General features: G+C 32.8%; 1 protein-coding gene across 6 annotated transcripts in view; it reads left to right on the top strand.

The window, feature by feature from the left end:
- Positions 1-27,085, top strand: part of ADK (adenosine kinase) — a 458,470-nt gene that overhangs the window by 137,634 nt on the left and 293,751 nt on the right. For all 6 annotated transcript variants that reach the window (XM_081073615.1, XM_081073620.1, XM_081073618.1 and 3 more), the window contains one exon: positions 17,302-17,380. In XM_081073615.1, the coding sequence (XP_080929741.1) occupies positions 17,302-17,380 (79 nt within the window). The remainder of the gene's footprint in view (positions 1-17,301; positions 17,381-27,085) is intronic.

The raw sequence follows: 27,085 nt of genomic DNA on the forward strand, positions 1-27,085 counted from the left end.
CAGGAGTTCTCCTTTTTGGTCCTCTAGCCAGAGAACTGGGACTTTATTTTCCTAGTTCTGCCACACATTTCAATGACTGAACCCATGTCTGGCCAAGTAGTAAGAACATACAGAGAGAATAATCTAAATTTAAACTTAGTCAATGAATTCTTAAACTCATGTATCAAATTATTTAGTTCTAGATGTTTATTTTATTCTTTTTGTTATCATTTAACTGTTGAAATTCTCCGTTCTTACATCTCGTTTATGCATCTTTTCCTTTATTTCCTTAAAAATATTAATCATATAGTTATTTTGAGGTCCATTTCCATTGTCAGAATCATTTCTGAAACTTTTTTCTTTTTTTCCTTTTTGTTTTTTGTCAACTTATTTTGTCCATTTGCATAACTGTCAGTTGTTTATTGTTTGCCAGACATTATTTATTTAAGAATGTAGATCTTCAGATTTTATCTTCTGCCGGAGTGTTCACCCTTTTCTTTACAAGGCTGATATGAAGTAAGGTCTTATCACTTTAATAAAATCAAGGATTAAGCCAAATCAAAGTTGATTTTTCCGTTTTGATAGATTCACTCTACCCTATTTATCTGTTTCTAGAACTTGACCTTTTAGGGCTTTTAATTGAGACCATCAAGTTTTTGTCTCATCAGCTCTGAAATAGTCTACAGAACAAGGGCACCAGAATTGCTCTAAGAGGTTTCCAGCTTAATTCTTTATCCTTCTGCCCAACCCACCTTTAAATTTTGGCAAATACCTCAAGTGGGAAAGTGATCTTTTGTTAGTTTAGTCCCTCCGTTTCCGATTTTATCACTTTAGTACTATGTAATAGCTGAAATCCCTACTTTTCTTTTTTTTTTCATCTCCTTGGCCCCTTGGCCCCCAACCCCATATCAGTGTTCTGCTTGCTAAGCCCCAACTCTGAATTTTCAGCTTCTAGGTGTAATCAGTATGGATATATGTTCTCTCTTGATCCCCAAGGGAAAATTGTCTGTATATCTTCAGTTTTTACTCTCCACTCCTCCTAGGGCTTTCATTTCTTGCTTACTTTGTTTTTAGTTTCTTTTCTCCCAGTCTGTCTTTGTTTTGTAAGCACTGCCGGACAGGCGGAACTTGCTGCTTCTTAGGTGATTTTGGTTAGCCTTCTTATCTTACCATTCACTTTCAGAATTTAGCAAATGTGTTACAGGGCAAACCAGCTGTGTGTTAGAGGTCCTCGATATGTCCAGTTTTATCTCTCAAACCCCATCCTGCTGTCTACAGATTTGGACAGGTCAGACAAGCAGCTGCCGATTCTGGCGTGTCTCTGAACAATTCTCACCTCCGTGGAAATTCATTCATTTGGTCCTTGTTGCTTCCATAGCGTTTTGGAAACTTTAATGATTTATAATTTGTATGATGGTTTCTAGTTGTATTCAGTAGGAATGCTGGCCGTGTCCTGCTATATGCTAATCAGAATCAGAAATTCTATGTTATGTTTTGATAAGAGATTTTCAATGTTTGAGTGTTTCTTATAACTGATATTTTTTTAAAGTTTGGTAGAGGAAAAAATGACTAATTATTGCATGAATACTTTTTATCCATATCTGTTACATATGTTTCTAGAATTTTTCTATGATCAGAGAAGCTAAGGCCCCATTACAAACCACGGATTCTGTGACAGAAACAATAGCTGGAACCAAACCAATATAGGAGAAAAAAGGTGTAATTTATGTTGTAGGACTGATTGTGGATATATGGACGATACTTTAGGTTTACCAGGAAACTACACAGTTCATTTTCAGAACCACTGTCCTGCAGTATTTCTCTTTTCCTTGTATATGGCTTTTTCTTACATGGTTTAAATGTCAAACCATTTTACTATTTAATGACAATTGTAAATTGGTTTAGTGAAATTTTGTTGTGTGTTTTTGTAACGTGTAGAAACCTAATGTATATATCATGCATCTGAATTTAGGAATAATTCATTTTATTTTAATCATGTATACTTACATGCAAAGTGCTTTTCAACAGTATTTTTGATTACCTCATGTGCAAAACTTCATTCATTTTCAGAGTTATAAATGGGAATAATTAAACTTTAAGCATTTTAGAATTGAATGAGGACTTATCTAAGTAGCACATGCCAAAAGCTGCTTTCTTATCAAAGAAAATACAGTTAGAGGTTGGAGAAATACCTTTAAATTACAATCCTTATGAACTAATAGCTTAACCTTAGTTTTGAATGACTGTTACTTTTTCCATCCTTTTAAAATATGCTTAAATATAAACACATGTGGGAAATGTTCTTTTGGCTTTTATCAAACTGACATTTAAGTGAATTTTTTCAACCTCACTAAACATTTGTGGTAAAAGATTTCAAAGCTTTGAATCTTACAATTTGCCTATAGATTCCCCCCCGTGTTATTCTATTAACATTTGGTCTTAATAAGTATAACCTGTTTAGAATTAACTGATGTTTTTTCATTTATTATTTGTTTAGATGAGAAGTTCAGGAAAGAACTTCATCAAAAACACTACTTGGCAGTTATGAATGCGTTCTTAAGGAAGTTAATTTTTTTTAGTTTTACCGTAAAGATTTTACTTCTGTCTTATCCCTCATATGTCTTCCTTTATAAAATCTTCAAAATTGTTGATGTTTGTTTCTGTGCTGTTGTGATGTTAGCACAATGAGATGTTTTTTATCTTATGATGTTTGCTGAACTCTCATTTTTCCCCCAAGATGGGGATAAAAAAGGCTTTAGTTACTGTGCAAATAGGAAGCAAATGCACTAATTTAAAACTAAAAATTGTAAAGGGTGGTTTTGTGTACAGTTTCCTGTTCATAATTCTTCTTATATCTTATTTATAAGGACTTTTTAATATAAGAATTACTGGTGCTAAGATATAGAGTATAATCATGAAATCTTTCTCATTTCAAGTAGTATTTGTTCCTTATCAGGTACTAGAAAAAAATGCACATTAAATGTAAAGAGCCATTTTTGTTCTTTAATTTCTTCTCTCCTCTTTTCGTTCTTTATCATTTGCTTCTTCTTATCTTTCTTACTTTTTAGAATGCATCTTCTGGATGCATCTGAAAAATAATTAAGCAACAACTGTCTTTCATTAAAAAGTAATTCATTTAGTTGCAGGCCATAAAGTATTCTAAATATTCTTATATTTATTTTATATGATTTTAATGTTTTCTTAATTATTGGGTGGATTTCCCAGTCCTGAGCCTGCCATTTACTAATTGTGAGAAATCCATCAAAAGTCACTTACACTGGGCTTGGAGAATAATCAATCTGAATTTCCTCATCCTTCTTAAAACAAGGGACACACGTAGAATCACATATAACCTGCACCTTCAGAATTGCTAGGAGACAGAACATACTAAGAATTCACATTTCTTACAAGTAGAGGAAGAAACATCATATTCTAATAGAGCTCTTGTTGCTACCGTTATGTCTGTACCTTTGGAGAGTAGAGGTGGGCTGGAGGCTTAAGAGACTGAAAAAGAAGGGAGAAGTAGAGAATGTAGTTCAGCAACAGACACAATCACCCCTGAAAAGTAAAAGTCCTAAAAAGTAAAAGTCCTGAAAAATAAAAGTCCCACACAGGTCCCAGACTTGTGTTTTGGACATAGAGCAGGATCAGGCAAACCCTCTTTCCGGTGTATCATCCGCAGTCCATTCCAGTTAGATTCCTGTTTTTTGCCCCGTGGGGGGCTTGTTCAGTGGGGGCACTGAGCCCTGTCCTGGACTTAAGAGCAAGGACCTCACTGTGGAAGAAGAGAGATCCATAATAGAAAGGGAGATGACAAGAAATGAGAGAAGACAATGGCTTTGGATTGTGCTGCATTAGAATTGGACATAGCCATACAAACCCATAGAATTAAATGATTTCATAGATATAAACTTCATCTTCTGAGGAAATTTTCCCTGAGGTATTACAAATAATAAAAGTGTTTTATATATACAACTACTCCAAAATTATTTGGACTCACTAGATATTTATGTATATAGAGAGAAAGAAAAAAACGTGCAAAAAATGGTGAATCTTGGCAAAAGGTGTATAGGTGTTCTCTGTACTACTCTTGCAGTCTTTGTTGTTTGAAACTATTTCAAAATTGAAAATTAAAAAAAAATGAGTCACTAAAACTCCAAATTTGTGTCTTTACTTAGAAAATTGAAATAATTGTATTAATCTTAATTTTATTATAGGATTGTTTTGAGTTTCACATGTGCTTTGTGTATGTCTCTGTGTGTACATGTGTATGTCTTTCTGTGTAGGTAGGTAGATAGGTACATATGTATATACATCCATGAAGAGAGAGAGAGGTAGTCTTTTGGAATTTCCTTGATTGGCTCCGTAGATTTTGTGTGTGTGTATGCGTGTGGGTAGGTGTGTATTTAATAAGGTATTTATTGAGATATATTGGGGTATAATTTGCATAGAGTAAAATACATCCTTTTATGTGTAAAATTTTATGAGTTGGGACAAGTGTATACAACTCGTAACTATCACCAAAATAGAACATTTCCATTGCCCACCAAACTCAACTTCTTTACAGTCAGTTTCTCCTTTCTACCTTCAGCTTCTGGCCACCATTCCTCTGATTTCTGCCCCTATAGCTTTGCCGTATCCAGAATGTCAAATAAATGGGATCATATTGTACGTAGCCCTTTTTAGGTCTGGTTTCTTTCACATAGTATAATACTTCTGAGATTCATCCATGTTCTTGAATGTTAGTTCTTTTTTTATTGCTTAATAATATTTCCTGTATTAATATACCACAATTTGTTCATCCATTCACTAACTGATGGACAATTTGGGTTGTTTGAAGTGTTTGGTGATTATAAATAAGGCTGTTATAAACGGCCCTGTACCTGAGTTATCTGGTGAGTGAATGTTTAATTTTTTTAAGAAATTGACAAGTTGCTACCTTAAGAGATTGTACCATTTTCCATTTCCATCAGTAATGTATGAGAGTTTCAGTTGGTCCACACCCTTGTTCCACTTAGTATTGTCAGTTTTTTAAAGCTATTCTAATAGATGTATCTCCTTATGGTTTTAATTTGGATTTCTCTAATGAGTAATGATGTTAAAATGTATGCTTATTTGCCATAGATTTTACCAAATGAAGGTAGGAATTCAAAATGCTCTAGATTTTAAAACTTTCTTTAAATCTTACAAATTGAACTAGACCACAGTTGATCCTCAGATTATGGGAATAAGACTTACTTTTTCATTCAGTTCCTGATGTGTAGATCTGTCATTGGAATTAGAATTCTGTGAATGTTTTTCTAAGGTATAGTGAATATACATTGTTATATTATCATCTTCCAACAAATATTGCTCTTACTTTTCACACTCCTGATTTACTTTACTTTTGTGTGCTGGGTATTCTTCATTCTTGAGTGCTAAATTTTCAAAGCAGAACAGGCTTATCACATTGGGTATATTGTTTCAATTCTGCTTTTTTCTGCTATTATTAATCTACCTCTTAAAACTCATTGAAAATTTATTTACTGTTTATTCCTCATTCTAACTTGATGAAGTGGAAACTAGTTGAAAATGATATGAAACAAGCAGTACACTTCAATGGCAAGCAGCAAATTCTACTATTCTCTCTTTAGTATAGATCATAATCCCCTTCCATTAAAATTTCCTTCCTGTAACCAATCTGCCCATGTTGTAGTGAATATAATTATTATTGCCTTTGAAAAGGTGATTTCTTTGTAACATACCATCCTGTATTTATTTCCATTAATACTTGTACCTTGATTTCGATGCCAAAAGGACTTTTATTTTAAGGGATGGATTATGTTAGCTTGCCTGTGTTTACTTTGGTCATTTAGTCACTGCCAGGCTGTTCCACAATTAGAAGCTATCTGCTGCTGCTAGTAGCATACTTAGGGCTATCAGCATTATTTTTATTTTTACTAGAAGTCAGTGTTGTCTTTTAGTAGACTTTAAATTTCTATATTTGATCATCTCATTTCATACCTTTTCATGTGCACAGTACCACTCTGAGGTGGTACTGTGTCTAAAGACATTTAATACTAAACCAGGATCAACGGACTCATGTTTACTCCCAGCTTTGCCTACCACATGAGTGTCTGAAACCCTCTCCACTTCCCTGTTTCATTTTCTTCCCCAAAGAAAAGCAGTTATATAGATATCCATCATATTAATTGTCAGGAATTCTCAATTGTTTATAAAGTATTTAAGAATATGTGATGTCAGAGTGGAAGGCATTACTTAGAATTTAAATTCTGTACACTATCAGAACAAGTATTGATACTTCTTTACAAGTACGTGGTATATTGCTTTTTGGTTTGCTTTTTTATAAGGTTAGTCGTCAAGAAATTCTGAATTACATTCTAGTGACATTAATTTTTATTTAAAGTGTTCCTTAATAAAAATGCTTTCATCGTAAAATGAATATAAGCACGTGATCAAATTGTAGAAAATATAAAAAAGGAAAAGGCTTATATCAAAAATACTGTTGGCATGTTAATATATTTCCTTTGGTCATTTTTTTAAATTTCTAAAGAAAACTAATGAACATGTCAAATGCATTTTTATGTTCTGATAATGTCTTTGAACAGAAAATATAAGGACATTCCATATTACATTTTGTTCTTCATAAACTTTGATTATTCATGTCTTATATTTTGTGTTCTTACAACTTCATCTTAATTTGCTACCTCTATTTGTAATGTCATTTTCACACATTTGCTTAATGTATTTATTCAGTCTATATTATAGATGTCTTTATAAGCAGTGATAATTTCTTCCTAGAATAATACAGCGTATAAATAATTATTATATGAGCTTTATTATATTCCTTCCAAGATAATTACCATAATTTACTTAATCATTCCCCTAATTTTTAGCCATATATGTTCTTTTTATTTTATTATACATTATGGTAGGATGAATAGCTCTTGCATATAGCATTATGTATGATTTGGATTACTTCCCTAAGGTAGAGTCTTAGAAATGGAATTTTATGAAAATAGGGTATAAACATATTTGTGATTCTTAATACGTATTGCTAAATTACTTTCCAAAAGTGTTCTGTCACTAACATTGTATGGTTATGTCAGCTTTTACACATCTTTACTAATGCTGAGTATTATAATTTACACTCTTGACTAATTTAATGTGCATAAATCTCTGTTTGAATGTATTTGATTACTGGTGAACGAAGCTGATTGTTTTTCAACATTTATCATTTTTCTTCTGTTCATTTATCTAAATCATAGTTTTTTGCTTTTGTATGAGAACATTAAAATATTTTAAAATAATTGAATGAAAATCATTTAAAATTAAAATATATTAAGTATTTGAAATATATTTTAAATAAATATAATAGCCATTTTCCTATTTGTTAAACATTTCTTTATATTTTAAACTTCTTATTTTTGATTTTGTTTTTATGTAGAAAAGCGTTAAATATTTTCGTATTATCAAATATGTTGATCTTTTTCTTTGCTTGCTTCTGTCAACTGGAAACTCTCATCCAGAAGTTTGATAAGCACTGAATCCAGTTTTTCTCTAGCATTTTATTTAAGTAACATACCCTCTGGAATTTTTTAACATCATAAAAGCTGTACACTTTATTAATTTAGGCTTCACAGTAGATTGATAGTAGGAAAATGGATTAGCTACTGTCCTTTCAATTCTGTCAGATTTTTGATAGAGGTGTTTTATATGCTCACTTCATTCAGATGACAAAAACGCTCAACCACAAGGAGAAAGTAAGAATGGATCTATAAAGTTCAAAATTGCCACACTTCACTCCCTATAGAAAATAATCTCATAATGAAAATACTTAGAAGTTTTCCATAAAATGTAAACATATCATAAACTCTTTGATCCCTAAAGAATTTAGAAAATATTTAAGACTTTTACATAACTATTTCCCTATTGATAATTTTGACACAGACAAGATAGACATTGATAATTTTGACATGGACAAGGTAGACCATTCATAGACAAACAGGACATTTTTGTCTAGCTAGAAAGTGTACAGAGAAAACCAAGATATGATTTACATGCCCAATCCATGCAAACGTTTAAAAGGAAGAAATGTTGTCTCACTGCAGTCAGTTCCCTGAACAGAAATGTTTTTTAGTTTGTTAGTCAGCTACTTAGGATTTCCCTTTGCTCCGTATGGTTTTTCTTCTCTTCTGCAGTCCCTTTCCTGACAACATCCAACTGGTCATCCAAACCAGAACTCTCAGAATTGTTATCCCTCTGCCATGTGTTCCTATTCTAGTTATTTATCACATGCTGTCTTCAACATTAGAAATGATTCCTTAGCTTGATCACTTCTCTCTCTAGCCCTCTCTAGCTCAGCATCTGATTTTCTTTGGTTTGAATTATTCTATAGGCAGGCAGTCTGCCTTTTTTACTCTACCCTGCCCTCAAAACTGTGTTGTCATCATTAAAAAAAAAAAAATCTGCCTTTAATGCCAGTAGTAAATAGAGTCTAACAATTACTAGTTGCCTACTGAATGATATCTAAATTTATTAGCCTGGCAGAGTGAATAAGATACCTTTTCTTTGTCTGTTTTTACTACTTTGGTTTTGACCTGTATTTTACTCTGTGTTTAACTTGTTTCTCTGAATTCCATTTTGTTTTGTTTTGTTTTACCCTCAGCTCTGAATATTTTTTCTCCCTTATCTGTCAAATTCCAGTTCTAAATGTTAAACTTTCCCTGCCTCTTTCATTCAGAATCACTTTTCTGCTCTGTGCTTTTTATTTGGCTTTGTTCTATATGTAGATCTTTTTAAATAATTATATGGAAAATTGCTGTGTTCTTCCATTGTAAAATATAGTAGACTTAAAAATGTTTTTATTACAAAACAGTTTTTGTGCTCATTACACAATCAAAACAAATGTATACTAGATCTATAATTACTTCTACTCTGAGCTAATCGCTGTTAACCCGTGGTTGTACTCTAACAAGTCCTTTTCAGTACACATGAATATTGGGTAATTTTGTTTGCAATATACATATGTATATTGTAATTTTGTTGGATTATATTATGCATACCTTTTGATAACTTAATATTTCTAAATTAAAATACATGGAAAATATCCATTAGTAGATATAGGTCTATAACATTTAAAAATTTTTATTCTTTAGTAGAAGCAATATAAACACCCAGTAAAAATAAATCAGAATGAAAAATTAAACACTTCTCTCAAAGACTTCCAGTTTTGGGAAATGGACCTTCCCCTCTATTTATCAGTATTCATCAGGATTTATCAGACCAAAACTTGGAATAAGACTTAGTTTGCCCCTTACCACCCACTACTATTTTTATCTCTATGTGTGTTATACAGCAGATCCTACTCTCTGCACTAAAGCAGGAAAAGGGGAGAAAAAATTATTCACAAATGATAATTATGTATATATGGCAAAATGGACAAATCATTAGAATTAATTATAGATGTTAACACTTGACTAGATAAAACATTATAGTTATATTTCTAAATACCAGCAACAAATAAAAATTACGTTTAAACAAATATTACTTACAATAATATTAAAACAGGAATTATGAAATAGTGACTCTAATAAAAGATTTACAGGCTTTATGGCAAAATTATGAAACTTAATTGAGAGATATTAAAGAACTAAATAAATATACTGTGATTATGAATTGGACCATTTATGAACACTGGAAAGATAATCACTACATATATATGATAATCACTATATATATAAGTGATATATGATATGATATGATATGATAATCACTATATATATAATCACTATATATATAAGATAATCACTATATATATATATATATATATATATATATATATATATATATATATGTTTAATACAGTCCTAGTAAAAATCCTGACAAGTTTTTTTTTTAGAAATTGACATCTAGTTTGTACATTTTAATGGAGGTGCAAAAGGACCAAGAATAGTCAAAGCACTCATGAAGAAGCACAAGGTGAAGGCACTTGTCCTTTCATTAAGACTTATAAAACGATAATAATTAAGACAAACTGGAGTTTGTGCAGGGGTAGAGATACAGAGACAGAATAAAGAGCCAGTAATGGTTAAGCACATATATGTCATTTCCTGTCTGCCTGTCTATGCTTGGTGGTGGTTGTTACACAGGTGTTCACTTTATAACTGCAGTCATGTACTGCATAATGACATTTTGGTCAATGGTGACTACATATACAATGGTGGTCCCATTAGATTATAATGGAGCTGAATTTGCTGTAAGAAATGGAAGGATATATGATTCAGGAAGATTTTTTGTTTTTCTCTGACAGGAGCAGTATCTGTTGGGCTTGGCAAGAGATTTTGCTTGGCATCTCAATTTTGAATGCAGGTTCTATCCCAGTCAGCAAGCCACTGACCTGTTTCAGCACAGAGGAGCTGGTCCCCTCGGTGGTACATATTCAGAGGGTGCTATGGCCCTCCCTTATCTAGCTTGATGGTCTTCAGAGTACATTGCTGTGAATTCTTTGTTGAGCCACCCCAGATCCTGTACAAGGACACAGGTCCACAGGAGCTAGCTTAACAAGTACTAAATGTCCCTGACACTTTAAGCAAAACCTTTCTGTGGTAGTATGTACCTGTACTTTGGAAATATTTCCAGGTTGCAATGATGTAAAGCATAGATAAGTTTTATTTTTTTCTATCATTTCAATGTCAGAGAGAACCCTTTGTGCCAGATAGTGTCAGTGAAACCAAAAACAAATTTCCAAAGTCAGAACATTGAGTCCATAGTTTTACACCAGCTCCATGTTAAATACCCTTTGCTTTTTATGAATACCGCAAAGTTCTTTAACCTGACCACTGCTGACATGAAATTGCCTAACACATTTCTCAGAAAGTATCCCCATCTTTAAGCGACACATGACTGAATTTTTTTTTTTAATTTTTTTTTTGAATTTTTTTTTTGATATATGATTTTATTCTTCTTGCTTTTACCTATCTCTCTCTCCCTTTCTCTCTCTCTCTTTCTTTATTGGGGAATATTAGGGAATAGAGTGTTTTTCCAAGGCCCATCAGCTTCAAGTCAAGTTGTTTTCAATCTAGTTGTGGAGAATGCAATTCACTGGCCCATGTGGGAATTGAACCAGTGACCTTGGTGTTATGAGCACTGTGCTCTAACCAACTGAGCCAACTGGCCACCTTGAATTTTTAAAACTAACATTTATTTTAGATAACCTTAAGAAATTTATAACGAAACAAAACTGAACTAAAAAAAAGAAAAGAAACAAACTTCACAAATTTGCAAATATTAACAATTTTTCAGTTTATCATTATAAATCTAAATAATAGGGTTATGCCCCGTTCTTGAATGAACAAATTTACACTTCTATTTACGCTTGTCTGGAAGATGAAGAATATAGTGCAGTCATACTATTTTACCTATTTTCCCCCTTCCTCATTGTCATATTTACTTATTTTATATATTTTAATTTTTCTACTGATTGACTTGAAGCAATATTCTTAAAATCTTTTTGAAAAGTTGATTATTAACATTTGAGATACTGACTCTTCAATCACAGGAGAATTAGAATGCTTTTCGTTTCATCTCGCACTCTCCCACCTTCAAAATGTCAATGTTAGATATATAACGTTTTAAAATTGTTTCATAACTATAATTAAATTAAATGTTATCTGTCCCACATCTGCATAGATTCTAAAATAAAAATGAAACATAATTACCAAAGAACCAAGAAAATTTTATTCTCTGTAGAACCAAGTAGTGTGATTGATGGATTTATAGAAAATACAATCCTTTGTTATTAAAAGTTTTGCTACTTAGGGTAGAATTTTACATGTAATAAGGATCCTCTTTAAATTTCTTTCTGGATTCTTTTACTTTTCCAAAGTCATAAACAGTTCTAACTTTTTCATTTTTTAAAAACCCATGCCATCTTTCTTATATTTCCTTTTGATTGGTACACCTCCTCCCTAGTAATATATTTTTTCATATGGGAAAAGGATGGGGAATACTTTTCCTTATCATTGAGTTAATAATCTGAGTGGATATTGAATTATATTAAAAATTGTTTTTTTCTTCCAGCATAGAATACAATATAGTATTGCCTTTTAGCATCCTATATTCTTTATGAAGTCTGGTATTATTCTGATTCTTATTCCTTTTTAGGTGATCTGTTATTTTTCACTCTAGAAGCTTTTAAGGTTTTCTCTTAATATGAGAGTTCTGAAATTTAACAAAGATGTTCAAGTATGGATCCTAGTCCCCACTCCTTGGTAGACTTGCTTGGTGTTTGGAGAAATCTGAAGATTATATATTATTTCCTTTTTTCAAAACTTTTCCCTACTATTTCCTTCTTACCCATCATTATCTCTATTCTTCTGTCATTCTTTTAAAGTGAATCTTGGGCCACCTGATCCATTCTCCGTGCCTTTTAATTTGTCTTTCATACTTTTTATCTATTACATTTTCTCTCCAATTTCTGAGTATTTTTCTTAACTTCAACTTTGTTCTCTTCATCTTATTTTTTACCTCTGCTCGTTTTTTTCGGCTCATGTCATACATTTACCTATTGATTCTTTTAAAATATTACCAGTGGTAAAGTTAATTTATAGAAACTATTATTCTCTAGTTGCGTCTTTTTCATATAGTAATTAGGCAGATTTCCCTGTATTGTTTCTGAGAAAAAATTAGGCACAGTGGAAAATATAGTGTGGCAGTTCCTCAAAAAGTTAAACATAGAGTAACATTTGACTCAGCAGCTCCACTCCTAGGTATGTAGTGACGAGAAATGAAAATATTATGTCCACACAAAACCTCATATGTGAATGTCCATAACAGCATTATTCACAATAGCCATAAGATGAAAGCAACTCAGGTGTTCATCAATGGATGGATGGATAAAGAAAATGTGGTATATCCATATAATAGAATGTTATTCAGCCATAAAAAGGAATAAAGTACTGATGTATGCTATTACACATATGGATCTTGATAACATTCTAAGTGAAAGAATCCAGTTAACAAAACGACGTGTTTCCCCAAAAATAAGACCCAGCTGGACCATCAGCTCTAATGCGTCTTTTGGAGCAAAAATTAACATAAGACCCGGTATATTATATTATATTGTATTATATTATATTATATTAATTATATTATATTATAATATTAATTATATTATATTATACCTGGTCTTATTTTAGTATTAATTTTTGCTCCAAAAGATGCATCAGAGCTGATAGTCTGGCTAGATCTTATTTTCGGGGAAACACAGTATACGTGTATTATGTGATTCCATTTGTATGAGATGTCTAGGCAAAATTACAGAGATGGAAAGTGGGTTAGTGATTGCTTGGGGTGGGGGAGAATGATGGCAAGATTTGATTTTGATAGCTAAAGGGTACGGGATTGTTTTTTTAATGAAAATATTCTAAAATTGATTGTGGTGATGGTTGCACAACTATGAATACATTTCATCGATTGGATGGTAGACTTTAAACGGGTGAATTGTATGGTAGGTGAATTATATCTCAATAAAGCTATTACCAAAAAGATAAGACGAAAGTGAAAGAAAAAAATTGTCAGGTAGGCTAGCAATCTACACAACTGCCAGAATAGAGACTTGGCCACGACAGATTCGAGCCTTTAAACACATTTTACTCTTGTGGTGTGCTAGGAATGGTTAGGCAGCTACACTGTTGTTCCAAATATCAAAGGGTGACAAAAAATGTATACACATTTTAAGAAAATAAAAAACTATTAAAATTATAATAATCTATGCCAATAACAAAAGATGAATACAAGTCGTGTGCATACATTTTTTTGGCACCCCCGATAGTGTTGAAAGAAATTACTTACTATTATGACTTCTATCATTGCAGTGTCAATTCTGTTGTATTTGCTTTCTGTTAAACTGAAATTTGTTGTTTCTCAAATTTGTGGTCTGCATGTGACATTTTCCTTGCTTTTCAGTGTTGTTATACTTTTGTTTACTTTTACATACACATATAAAACATTTTTTTTGATGTCCAGTGGGACTTGGAAGAGGAAGTAGACATATGCTTCATCATCCATCTTGAAATGTGAGGGTTTATAATTTTTATACCTCTTGAAATGGTTCTAAAGATAACATTAGTAAGCAAAATTTTGGTTTCTACAGAAAACTCGTAGTTGACTGGAATGAGGAAAAACATACAGATTTCTGTGTTTGTAACGGACAAGTAATTCTGAGACTGTAGTTCTCATTTTAACTCACTAGTGTGCTATATATGACCTTTGTTTGGCAATCTATTCAAGGACATTATGCCTTACTTTTCCCATTCGTTAAACAAAATCATTATTAGGTCTCCTTCCATTCTATTAGGTTGGTGCAAAAGTCATTGCGGCTTAAAAGGTTATAAAGAATCACACAAACCACAATTACTTTTGCACCAAGTGAATAAAATCGATCATGTTTACTCTGTTTACTTGGTTTTCGTTACTGAACTCTCCCAGCACCATCCAATAGAACATTATTTTTGTAATAGTGGGAATGTTCTGTATTTGTGTGTTCAGTATGATAGCCAGTAGCCACATGTGGCTGTGGAACACTTGGAATGTAGCTAGTGGGACAGATACACTGAATTTTAAATTTAGTTCACTTTAATTAGCTTAAATTTGAATGTCTATCGCCACATGAAGCTAATAGGTACCTTGACCAAGTAAGCTTAGGAAATGTGCGTCCTCCATCTCCATCTTGAATTTTCATCAGCATATGAAAGGCCTTGAGATATTCTGAAGCAAAGAAACCTGTTTAATTATTACTCAGTTTTTCTAAAACTTATGGGATCTCAGCACCTTCTGAGCCTTTGGGATTAGGTTCCATAGATAGCATTTATAGAGTATTTACTATATGCCTAAAGTTACTGTTTTAAACATTTTATCCAAATCATCTTTTAAAGGCTCACTACCAGTTTGTGAGTTGGGTACTATTAGCCCCTTTTTACCAATGAGGAAAGTGAAACACAGAGGATTCACTGACGTGGCCCATGTCACACAGGAAGTAGTACAACGATCATTCCAATCTGTAGTCAGATTGCTATTGAGCAGTATGCGATACACCTTCCAAAATAGACATTTCATTTTACATTTTTTTACACTTTTTAGAATTAAAAAAAAATATAGTTGATTTATGTGATTTTCAGTATCTATAGCAAATTTAGGCCCATCTAGTTCTTTCCAAAATATTATAGCTATTTGATTCTTAGTCGGAAGGGAGAAATTGATGATGAAATAGAGAAGGCTATAACTTCAGGAAAGAGATCCTGAAGAAAGTGAGGAAGGATCGATGTGGTGACGTTAAAAAAAAAAAAAAAGAAAGTGAGGAAGGATGGTGTTGCCATAACAAACACAAACCCTGATGGGTTGCAACAACACATTTTTTTCTTGTGGTTCTGGAGGGCAGAAGTCTGAAATCAAGGTGTTGGTGTGGTGTGCTCCTTCCGAAGAGCCTAGGGTAGAATCTGGTTTTGCCTCTTCTAGTTTTTGGTGGGTGTTGGCCTTCCTTGCCTTCCTTGGCTCGTGGCTGCATCACTCTAATCTCTGCCTCCATCTTCATATGCCCTTTTCCTCTGTGTCTTCTCTTCTGTCTTCAAGACAGATTTGTCGTTGGATTTAGGGCCCACCCATGGTGATGAAGGAGGGAGAGTCTTATCTCAAGATTCTTAATTATATCTGCAAAGATCCTTTTTCTAAATAAGGTTATACTCACAGGTTCTGGGGGGGACATATCATTTTGGAGGCCACCATAGAACCCACTACATATGTGATCCAAAACCTTTGGAGGAATTGGCTTTTGAAAGTGAAAGGACCTCAAATGAGCCTTGCAATTGATTGATTACTCTGTTTACTTTCACCCTGCCTTTCTCCTCCAATCTCTAACATTACTCTTAGGTGATACCTAGTCAATAAAGTAATTAGAAGAGAACGTCCCCTGAACTACCAAAACCACCCACCTCTCTGCATCTGAGTCCTATGTTCTCGGCTTTCTCTACTGTTATTCTTACATCAGTGATATTAGTGGTATACAAATATTGCTGTCAGAGCTCTGGGCAGGTATACTAATTGTGTTCATTGGCATCTCAGGGTTTTACCGATCCAATTGCAAGGCAACTGGGGGTATGGGACTAAGCTATAACTCAATTTTCCTTACCCCTAATCTAACCATTTCTGCATTTATCTCTTTTTTGTATTTGGAAACCTGTGCAATGTGTCACTTGAATAACAGCATCTACTTCTATAATTGAAAATATGTTCCAAGACTGAAATCTTCCTTGAATATTCTACTCACATCCCAGTCTCTCTTTTTTGACCAATCTCTTGTAGCACTTACTGTCTACCCTGCACACATTTTGTTATTTGAGGAATTGGTATTTTTCTAATGGGTAATCATTGTTTTGTCCCTCCAAAGCTTATAAATCCTTTGAAATTAAAGTACATGCCTATGCCCCTTAAATATTTCCCATAGCATCTAACATGTTAGATATATGTAGTAGAGATAATCTGATTTGTGATCCAGATTAGTAAATACCATCTAATTTGAGATTTACTCGAATCAGTGTCCGTAGTCCTTTGGCTGGGGGTATGTAGGAGGGGTGTACATGGATCATCTTCTACGAAAAGTTGCATGTGTGTGAGTATATGTATTTTCCTGGAGGAAAGTTCTGTATCTTTTATCAGATGCTCAAATAATGAGTTATCAAAGCTTAATTCATCTCTCTCTGTGCCTTTATTTGTCAGATACAGAAATTATGTCCCCAAGCAACTTGCCCAGGATCATGCAACCCAGTGTAGTTTCTCTATTCTTTAAATTTTAAGCCATCAGTCTTTGTGATCCAAAACTTTTAAAACTTATTAAATATGCATATGTAAGGATTCTAGAGATCAACACTTAATATAGGAAAATATGCATTGCTTATAATAATTATTTATGAATTTTTATTTCTACCTTTAGTTTAGTGATTAATTATGGAAAGCCTATATATTTAAAATTCTTATAGTTTTACATTTATGGAATAAATTTCTTACTTATAGAAATTTAGCTAAGTTGTTTTTCATATAATATTTTAATTCATCAACATAATTATGTAATTCCAAAATTTCTGTGATGTAATTACCTTTTAATTTTTAGGTATTAAGTAATAAAAGATAACATTTATTGAGGGTTCATTATACATGCCAGGCAGTATTCTTCTTTTTTTTGATTTAATGACCTTCTAATCAGAAAAATTTTTGCATTGTGACACCGACAAATGCTAACTTATTTTTTTTACTGTGATTTCCTTATAGGTTTGATGAACTTGTAAAAAAATTCAAAGTCGAATATTATGCTGGTGGTTCTACCCAGAATTCAATTAAAGTGGCCCAGGTTAGTTAATTATTTTTAAAAGTATAAAGAAATGGATTCAAAATGATTCTAGATTTTTGGTCATTGTACATAACTGTTCCAATCTATATTTTGTTGCTATAAAAGAGTTTTGGTGGTTTTGAATTAGGATTTTAGCGGTCATTGCCCATCTAATCAACAAAAATTATTTTATTTTAATTGGTATTTCTTTGGTTATTGGTAAGCTTGAACATCTTTTAATGTGTTTATTGTTCATTTGCATTTATTCTTTCTTATTTGTCAAATCCTATGACTATTTTTTAATTTTTCATGTTATTGGTTTGTAGAAATTTCTCACATCTTATGGGTAGTGTTCCTTTTTATTCTATAAATTGAGAGAATTTATTATTTGTTATTTGTACTTTAACTCTGCTTATAGTAGCTTTTACATTGCCAAAGTTTTTAGTTTTTTAAATATAATTAAACCTTATGGCTCCTGCAGGTCATACAGTGTTTAGAAAGTACTTTCCTATAATAAGATACTGCAAGTTTTCTTGTGTTATATGTAGATACATATGCCGGGAGTGCCCAAAAAATGTATACACATGACTTGTATTCATCTTTTGTTATCGGTATATATTATTACAGTTATTTTCCTTTCTTTAAATGTGTATATATTTTTTGATATCCTCTGTATATCTGTATACATTAAATAAAGATATATTTGTATTTATATATCTGCATGTCTATCTGGGTATATCTTTCATATATTTATATACATAAATTTATATACATAAATTTGTATATATGTATGTATTTATGAATTTCTATATCTATCCCGTATATATATCTTCTAATGGATAATTGGATAAACTCATTTGACATAGAGTCTTTAAGTCACCAGCCTAACCTAATCTCAATTGAGAGGCTCAGTATTCTGTTTAAACTTCTAATTATGAAGGACATGAAAAAGCTTTACATACTCTGGTTCTTACCTCTGTGATTTGAAAACTAGCTCAAAACCCCACTCAGTGGAGTCATAAGTCCACTCCGATGGATTTGGGTCATTTTGTTTTTTCATTGATTAATGCTTTCCCTTTGAATTTTATTAACTACAAGAACTGGAGAAGTGGAAAACTGACAAATAATGGTTAAACAGTTTTTGTTTTTTGAACAAACTTTTAATTGATTTAGACACCCAGTGTAATTATCTTCCATACTGACAAAGCTCACTTTTAATCATAGTATGAACATATTTTACGTTGCGAAAATTAATCTTTAAGGTGGTCATTTATGTGCAGTGGCCTGTGGAGGTCATTGTGTTTGTTAGTTGATTTGTATTGTTTTGTAGAACATCCTGCTCGTCACTTTGTGAGTTCAGGTTATTAGAAAAAGGACACTTTACTTTTTGTCCTTAGATAATATATTTTTCCACTCAGGCTGCCATAACAAAATACTCCCGACTAGTGGTTTAAACAAGAGAATTTTGTTTTCTCACAATTCTGGAGGTTAGAAGTCCAAGATCAAGGTTCCATCAGGATTGATTTTTGGAGAGCTCCTCTTCCTGGCTTTTAGAGAGCTGCCTTCTCACTGTATCCTCACATGACCTTTCTTCTGTGCCCACCTGAAGAGAGACATCTTGCTGTTTCTTCCTCTTATAAGGATACCAGTCCTACTGGATGAGGGTCCCACTCTTAGGACCTCATTTAACTTAATTATTCCCTTAAAGGCCCTATCTCCAAATATAGTCACTAGTTTAGGGCTTTATCATAGGTATTTTCAGGGCGGGGACACAATTTTGTCCATAACAGGTACAGTTTTTAAAGCCTCAGTCTACCAAAGCACATTCTACTATCTCTTCAGTCGTTTCTCTTTCTATTAGGTTGGTGCAAAAGGAATTGCGGCTTTTGCAATTTTTTTTAACTTTTTGAACTGCAATTCCTTTTGCGCCAACCTAATAGATCTGGGAGACTATTAACTGTCCACTAATAAAGTCTCTCCTTTCTTGAGCATCTTCATTAATTTCTACCTTCCCGAAATGTATTACTTACATAATAAATATCAAGACCTCTGTTGGATTTCTGCCTCATAATTAGTCTCATTAATAAAACAATCATTGCCTGTTATTATTTTGTAATTTTTAAAAAAACTTCATGTGCATTGTAACAATGTATTCTAGTAATGGTTTATTTGTTCCTATTTTTAGCAAGGAAGTAAATGGAATTTAAAGTTTTAGGTGGCTCATCTAATAGTTTTATTTTGTTATTATTGGCATATTTGTGGTTGTCAGACTAGCAATCTTTATTTCCTCCCATATGCAGAGCAATTCAGTTCAGTTCAGCCAACATGTATTGGTATATATGAAGCGTTGTGCTATATGATGGATATATTGCTAAATAAGAAATGTTCCTTGTTTACAAAATTCTTGCCTACCTTTTGAAACTTACCGTTTCTCTTCTCTTCAACCACCATTCTAACTTTTTCACTTTTTCCTCGCTTTCTTCCTTGTCCATTATTAAATACCTGCTGTGTGCCAGGTAGTCTGTCAGATGTTGGTGAAGAGAAAGCTGATAATAATCGATTTGGTCCATACTCTTGAAGCTTTTGTTATAGTGAAAATGTGTTTGGGGATGGAGATGGTGAGTGGAGAGAGAAAATTATAAACTATTAACTACAGTATAATGTTATAGGAGGCATTCTCTCTACTCCTAAAAGACAAACAAATCTATAAGAACCAGGATAAAAACATATCAGTACTCACATCTGTGATTTCTCCAATTTCTGGAAACTTGAATGCAAAACTCTGTACATTTTCCCCAGTACACCTCCAACGTGATGTTCAATTTCTAGTTGAATCACAGTAACTCCAATCTTCTCAGTAGGATTTTTATCTCATGTCCTAGATTTTAGGTTTTAAATTTGAACTAGGAAAAGTGAAAGAGATACCCTGAATAGCAGTTTTCTTCTACCCAACTCGAACCCCACCACCTGCCCCCAGCATAAGCCATCAGTCTATTTCCTAAGATTTTCTTTTCAGACTGTTTATGGAGCCGCTAAGAGACTGTCACAAAAAAGCAAGGGTAATGCTAGATTTGTTCTAGATTTTTTGCTTTAGAAGGAGAGCAATTCTGCTTTCCCCCCCCCATTTTGTATATTAGCTTTAATGTGTGATTTAATTCTTTTAAAAGTTATACTGCCCGTGTTACACCCATTAGGATAGTACTATCACATAAACATAAAATAACAAGTGTTGGCAAGAAAGTAGAGAAATTGGAATCCTGTACACTATTGGTATGAATGTAAAATTGTGTAGCCACTATACTATGGAAAACATTGTGGTGTTTTCTCAAAAAATTACGAACAGAATTACCATCTGATCCAGCAATTCCACTTTTGAGTATGCTATCGATGGAATGTTTCTGTGCCCCCAAATTCATATGTTGAAGTCCTAACCCCCAGTGTGATGGTACTTGGAGATGGGGTCTTTGGGAGGTGATTATGGTTGGGTGAGGTCATGAGAGATCCCCTCAGGAGGGATTAGTGCCTTTATGAGAAGAGACACAGGAAGCTTGCTCACTCACTCCCCTTCCCCCATCGTATGAGGACACAGTGAGAAGGTGCCATCTACAAGGCAGAAAAAGAGTCCTCACTAGGGTCTGAATCAATTGCACCTTGGTCTTGGATTTCTTAGCCTCCAGAACTGTGAGATGTAAGTTTCTGTTATTTAAGCCATTCAGTTTATGGTTTTTTGTTATGGCAGCATGAGCAGACTAAGACAGATTACATGCTCTATAAAGAACTGAAAGCAGGGTCTTGAAGAAATATTTGTACACCTACGTTCATAGCAGCACTATTCACAATAGCCAAAAGGTGGAAGCAATGCAAGTGTCCTTCAATGGATGAATAAACAAAATGACTGCTACATGCTAGCTATGGAAAAATAGGTGGAAATATTGAAAGGGAACATTATTTGCAAAAGTCATCACCTCTGTGAAATATGAACTGAAAGTCATCTGGAGAGTAAAGGTCAACACTTTACAATGCAGAGCTCATTCTGTCAGATCTTACCAACAGTCGTACTTTGATAGATAAAAGATGTGGTAAATCATGTCAACACGAAAATGTTCCCATTGCTCATTGATACTTTGATTTGTTAAATCATGTTCTTGAAGATTTTAATGAAACCACCGCAACATGAAACAAAATATTGTTGATACCATGTCCAAATACAATTCAAGACTTTCTCATCTGCATATTTGACAGTACAACTTTAAATTTTGGCAAATTCCATTCAGTATATACTTCCTAATGAAAATAAAATGATCCTATCTGCTGAATATCCTGTGTACTTTAAATACAACAATACTGTGGAAAGGAGGTATGGTTTGCCTACCTGTGACATTTATACTTTCCTAGTGAATATTTTGGTCACTTCAGTGTTCTCAAAATGTATAGACTTACTTAATGTGATTTTTTATTGTAAAGATACGGAAGGAGATAGCCTCCTTGGACATGTGCCTCAAAGATGGCTATAATTCTTGTTGGACTTAGATAAGATATCCTGTAGTAAAATATTTCTAAAATGGGAGGCAAGAAGAATGTCTTTGTCTAATTTGGTAATACCCGGAAGATGAAAACGGAGAAAAAGATTACAGTAAAACAGAAATTTATATACCATTTCTTCTGCAGTGTTTGTTGATACTTGAATAGGCCATACAGAGGCTAGAAAGAAACTCATACAACAAACAACTAATTTTTGTGTAATATGACTGCTTTATAACTTAAATGGGGGGGAGGTCGCCACAAAAGGGCAGGTAAGTTAAGTACGGCTTTCTCACTTTTCTTACTAAAACCGTAACTTATTTGCAATCCAATTTTGACAGCACAAATTGAAATTACCCATGTGCTTTGGAGTGTTTGAAATGATGTTCATTTTAGACATGAATAGCATATATAATGAACCTATAAATGGAAAGGACCTGATTGATAAACAGTTGGAATACCAAAGCAAACATTTAGATTCAAGGTAGGTAGATGTTTTGTAGATCTAGAAATGGATTTTTATACTATATCTATAGACCAGCTGTTCCTAGTAAGTAAAACGCTGTGTATTGTAGTCCATGTTCAAATTCTTTGGTTGAGAGGATATTTTGTTGGATGTCATCACACTGGACTGACACCAAGAATGTGGACTTGATAAGAGCAGAGCTGTAAGTCAAAGTGAAGTTTACAATGAACTATATTCAGTTTTACCACATATATAAGAAGGATGTCCTAATGGTTCCAGTCAGTTCAGAAAAGTATTACTGAACTGTAATGTAAAAAATTCTATTATTTCATGGGACAAAAAGAAAAATGTTATTTTCCCTAAACATTGGTAATATCTATTTAATCCAACTGTACTTACTCTTCTTTTAAAAACCTTACACGTATATATGTTAAGAATATACAAAAAAAGCAATAAAAAGAATATACAGTGTAGTCTGTAAAATTTAAATATCCGATAAAGAGTTAAGAAAAGTTAAAATAAGTTGCGGTATGTATTTTAATGAAAGAAACATTATAATTGTTATATTCTCACAGATACTATTAATATTTGTTGAATTAGTCCTACTTTTAATTGCCATTAACTATTCCTATAGTTTTGTTTAAATAATAGCACTTATGTAACAGAAAAGTAAATAATACAGAATAATATTTGGCTTGGGCTGCCATAGCAATATCAGAGACTGGATGACTTAAGCAAGAGAAATTAATTTTCTCACAGTTTTGGAGGCTAGAAATCCAAGGTCAATGTGTCAGTAGCTTTGGTTTCTTCTGAGTCTTCTTCCTCTTGCTACCTTTTCACATAGTTGTCCTTCCATGCATACCCTTAGTGTTTCTCTGTGTGGTCTTATCTATTTTTATAAGAATACCAGTTTGATTGGATTAGACCCCCCCAAAGAGCATCATTTTAAATTAATCATTTCATTTCTTTAAAGGTCCTCTCAATATAGTTGCACTCTGAAGTTCTGGGGATTTGGGCTTCAACATATGACTTTTGAAAGGGCACAATTCAGTCCATGACAAGTACTTGTTTGTATATATTTTTTATTTTTGGTAGTGTATGTACCATTTTGATTCCCTCAGAGCATACCATTTTGTTATAATGTTGATGAAATGCTATAGAAAGTTAACTCTTGTTTATATCAATTATCCTATGGTAAAATTGATTTTGTTACGTGTCGTTTTGTTTAAAGTTGCAGAACCTATTGATGACATTAAGTGAGGACTTCCTGTATGTGATTTAGTTATTTTTTTAGTGGTTACTTTGGGGATTGCCATCACCATTCTAAATTTATAATAACCTTATTTGAACAGTACCAATTTAGTTTTAATAGAATACAAATTTTCTGTTCTTTTACAACTCCATCCTCCCCTTTATATTATTATTGTCACTGATTACATCTTTTACATTGTGCCCATTAACACAGACTTATAATTATTGTTTAATTCATAAAGTTTTGCCAGATATAGATCATGGCTGATAGTTCTTTTCTTCAAACACTTTAAATATGTCATCTCACTGCCTTCTGGCCTCTATGGTTTCTGCTGAAAAATTATATATTTTCTTGTTGAGGATTCCTTATTAAGGACAAGTCACTTCTCTCTTTCTGCTTTTAAGATTTTTTTTCTTTGTCTTTCAATAATTTAGTCAAGTGTTGGTGTGCATCTCCTGAGTTTATCCTTCATTGAGCTTTTAGGATCATGTATTTCCTGAAATTTGGAATGTCATTGGCCATTGTATCTTCAAATATTTTTTGTGCTCCTTTTTCTCTTCTCCTTCTGGGTTTCCTATAATACATATGTTTGTATGATTGATGGCTGTGTTTTTTATTGATGTTTCTGTGGGGAGAGTTTGGAGCTGCCTACTCCCATCAATTTGTTCCATAATTATATATATATATATATATATATATATATATATATATATATATATATATATATATATATATATATGTTCCCCTCCCGCCCCCGTATGAGTATTTCGGTGGCTTTCTAAAAAGTTGGTCACTCTATATTAAGACCACTGGCCAATTGATTTCTGTGCCTCTACTGGAGCCATAGGTTTTCTTAATTGTGGCCTACCTATTTATATTACCTCTCTGTAATCCTTATTTTATACTACTGTTCTCTCAATCATTAGATCCTCACAACAGCCTATGAGGCAGACAGGGCGATGTGGTTTCTATACAATGATGAGGATTCTGATTCAATAAGAGAAACAAAAATGCCCTGGTGGATAAGGAAACAAGGCAGAATTAGAAACCAAGTGTTCTGATGGGAAACTTCTGATTGCTCTCCTTACTGGAGATTTTCCTGTCTTCCTCAGAGGACTTCAGTTTTGACTTGTCTATATGTTTGAAAGTTTGAGTAGTGTTTCACATACCCTCTCTGCTTCTTATAGTGTGGGAAGAATTGGAGGCTGTCAGGGAGAATAAAGTATTTATCATTTAAAATACAGTTCTGAGTAAACCAACTCTTTCTTGCATGTTCTTAGGGACACCAATTTTCCTTGATGTTTAGATACGTTTTTTCTCCTTGGAGAGTTGTGATTTTTTGTTACTTATTGAATTTTTCAGAAGCTGATAACTAGCTATTAATACATGTGGTATTCCGCTATTGTTTTAAGTTGTATAAGTTCACTTGTTTGTATGCTTTCTGCAAATTGATTTACTGATTTTTCTAATGTTCTGTATTTGTTAAAATTTTGTCATTTCTGTGTATGTTCTGGGCATCAGATCAATATTTTAAGTGCCTCCCTAACCTTCGTTAACTGGTATATAAGCAAATCATCATTGAAATAAATTATTTCTTCATGTCAGCCCCCAAAAGGTTGAGGCTATATGGAGGACTTCTCTATTCAGTAATAAAGAGTAACGATTTTCCTATTACTTTAATAACTGCCATCTTTCTAAATAAAGTACATTTTTCTCTTATTTAAAGCAAAGGTCTGTGGGATAAAATAATTCCTCTTTCTTTGGTGTATTCCAAATTATTTCATGCAAACCACTAAATTTCTATATGTTTCTTGCCAAATAGTCGTCTCTCTCCATTTTTCTTTACTTAGTAGAGATGATACTGTACTCCTAATTACAGATTTTCTTTGTTTTAATCATATACATACTAAAATCATCAGTAATGGATTTGATTTTTTTCTCAACATAAGCATTTAACATTTAGCTTGGTCTCTTCTTGGATTCTTAGATCCTTATTTCTATCTTCTAAGTACTAACCTGGTTCTCTGATAATTGACTTTTTAATCTTCCAGTTTCTCATATTTATTCTAGTTAGATAAGCTTCCATGTTTGTATTTAACTTCTGGTGAAATTTTAACCAAGTTTTTGTTTGGTTTTTAATTAAATTTTGAGAGAACTGTTTAAGTACCAGTATGTTTATATTTTTATACAGGATTGTATGGGGGTGAGAGGTGGAGGAAGCATGTATTTAATTTTTTTTTTGATGCTAATGTCCTGTAATGAACCACTTTTCAGAATTGTGTTTTAGACCTTTCCCAAACTCTATATCCATTGAGTTCCTAAAAAAATGTTTTAAAATCTTATAAAGAATTGTGTTTGAATCAATAAAAAAAATGATGAAAATATTGTAAAAGTGATATTTCAAGAATCATGTAGGATTTCCAATTGAATCATGGTATTTAGAAACTAAAATTAATGAAAATCAAGAGCCTCACTTTCTTTTCTTTGTAGACCTTTTTTTTTTTTCTTAAAGCTAATCTATTGGTTTTTCTGTATGAATGCATATTTCTGATTATCTCTTTTGTGGCCTATTTCACCTGAAAAAGCTAGTTATTAAAAAGCCTTCTTACTAGACATACCTCTGGGAATCTGGGAACAGCCCAAACTGCTTAGATCTAAAAAGAAGATATGACATTGGAGTGATCAAAGAGAATTCTCTGTTCTAATGCCTTGTGCCTGAAGCAATTGTAGAAATGTCAATAACACAACTGTATTTATAAATATCAGAGCAGGATGTGGCAGATGGTGATGCAAGACAGGGTCGTGTGGAACCTTTATGTCATTAGAAAGGAGGTTCCTGTTAGTACCAATTTTAAGATTAATGAATAATTTTAAGTGACTTGGCTCTTGCAAAATAAAGTTGCCTATTCAAATTGTGATTTCTACTTGCAGTTGAAAAAACTTTAAATATGAATTAATACCTCCCTTCTTTGGTAATCTTTTTCTGTGTTGAATGGGATTGTAAGAGACATTAGTAGTCAAAATAAGGTGAAAAAAGCAGTGTTTTGTTTTCCTAAATGATATTTTTAATGTGTTTGTGACATTCTTCTAAGTTATGTCTGATTCTTTAACGTAAAGCAAACTTCTATATTTTATCTTTTCCTTCTTTTCTTCTTCCTTCATTTTTTTCTTTCAGTTTTTTTCTTTTGTCTTTAAAACCTTGTTTTATACCTTACATTAAAAGATTCTTTTGCAACTATTAGTAAAACTTGCTTTTGGTTTTGCTCAGTAGTGATAGTAACGCTGTGAGGTTATCTACTAGAAGTCTACACATACATATTATAATTATCCACTTTATAAAAGAAAGGCGTACTTTTCCCCTTATACACCTTAATGTGTTCCATTATCCTAGGATATGCCATTAAACCTGGATACAATTTGAGATTGTGTCTCTCCTGCTTAAGAGCAAAGCAAAAAGAGCTTCAGTGAGAGTACTGCATGTGACAGG

This window comes from Rhinolophus hipposideros, assembly GCF_964194185.1.
Source record: "Rhinolophus hipposideros genome assembly, chromosome: 15".
Taxonomy (NCBI): Eukaryota; Metazoa; Chordata; class Mammalia; order Chiroptera; family Rhinolophidae; genus Rhinolophus; species Rhinolophus hipposideros.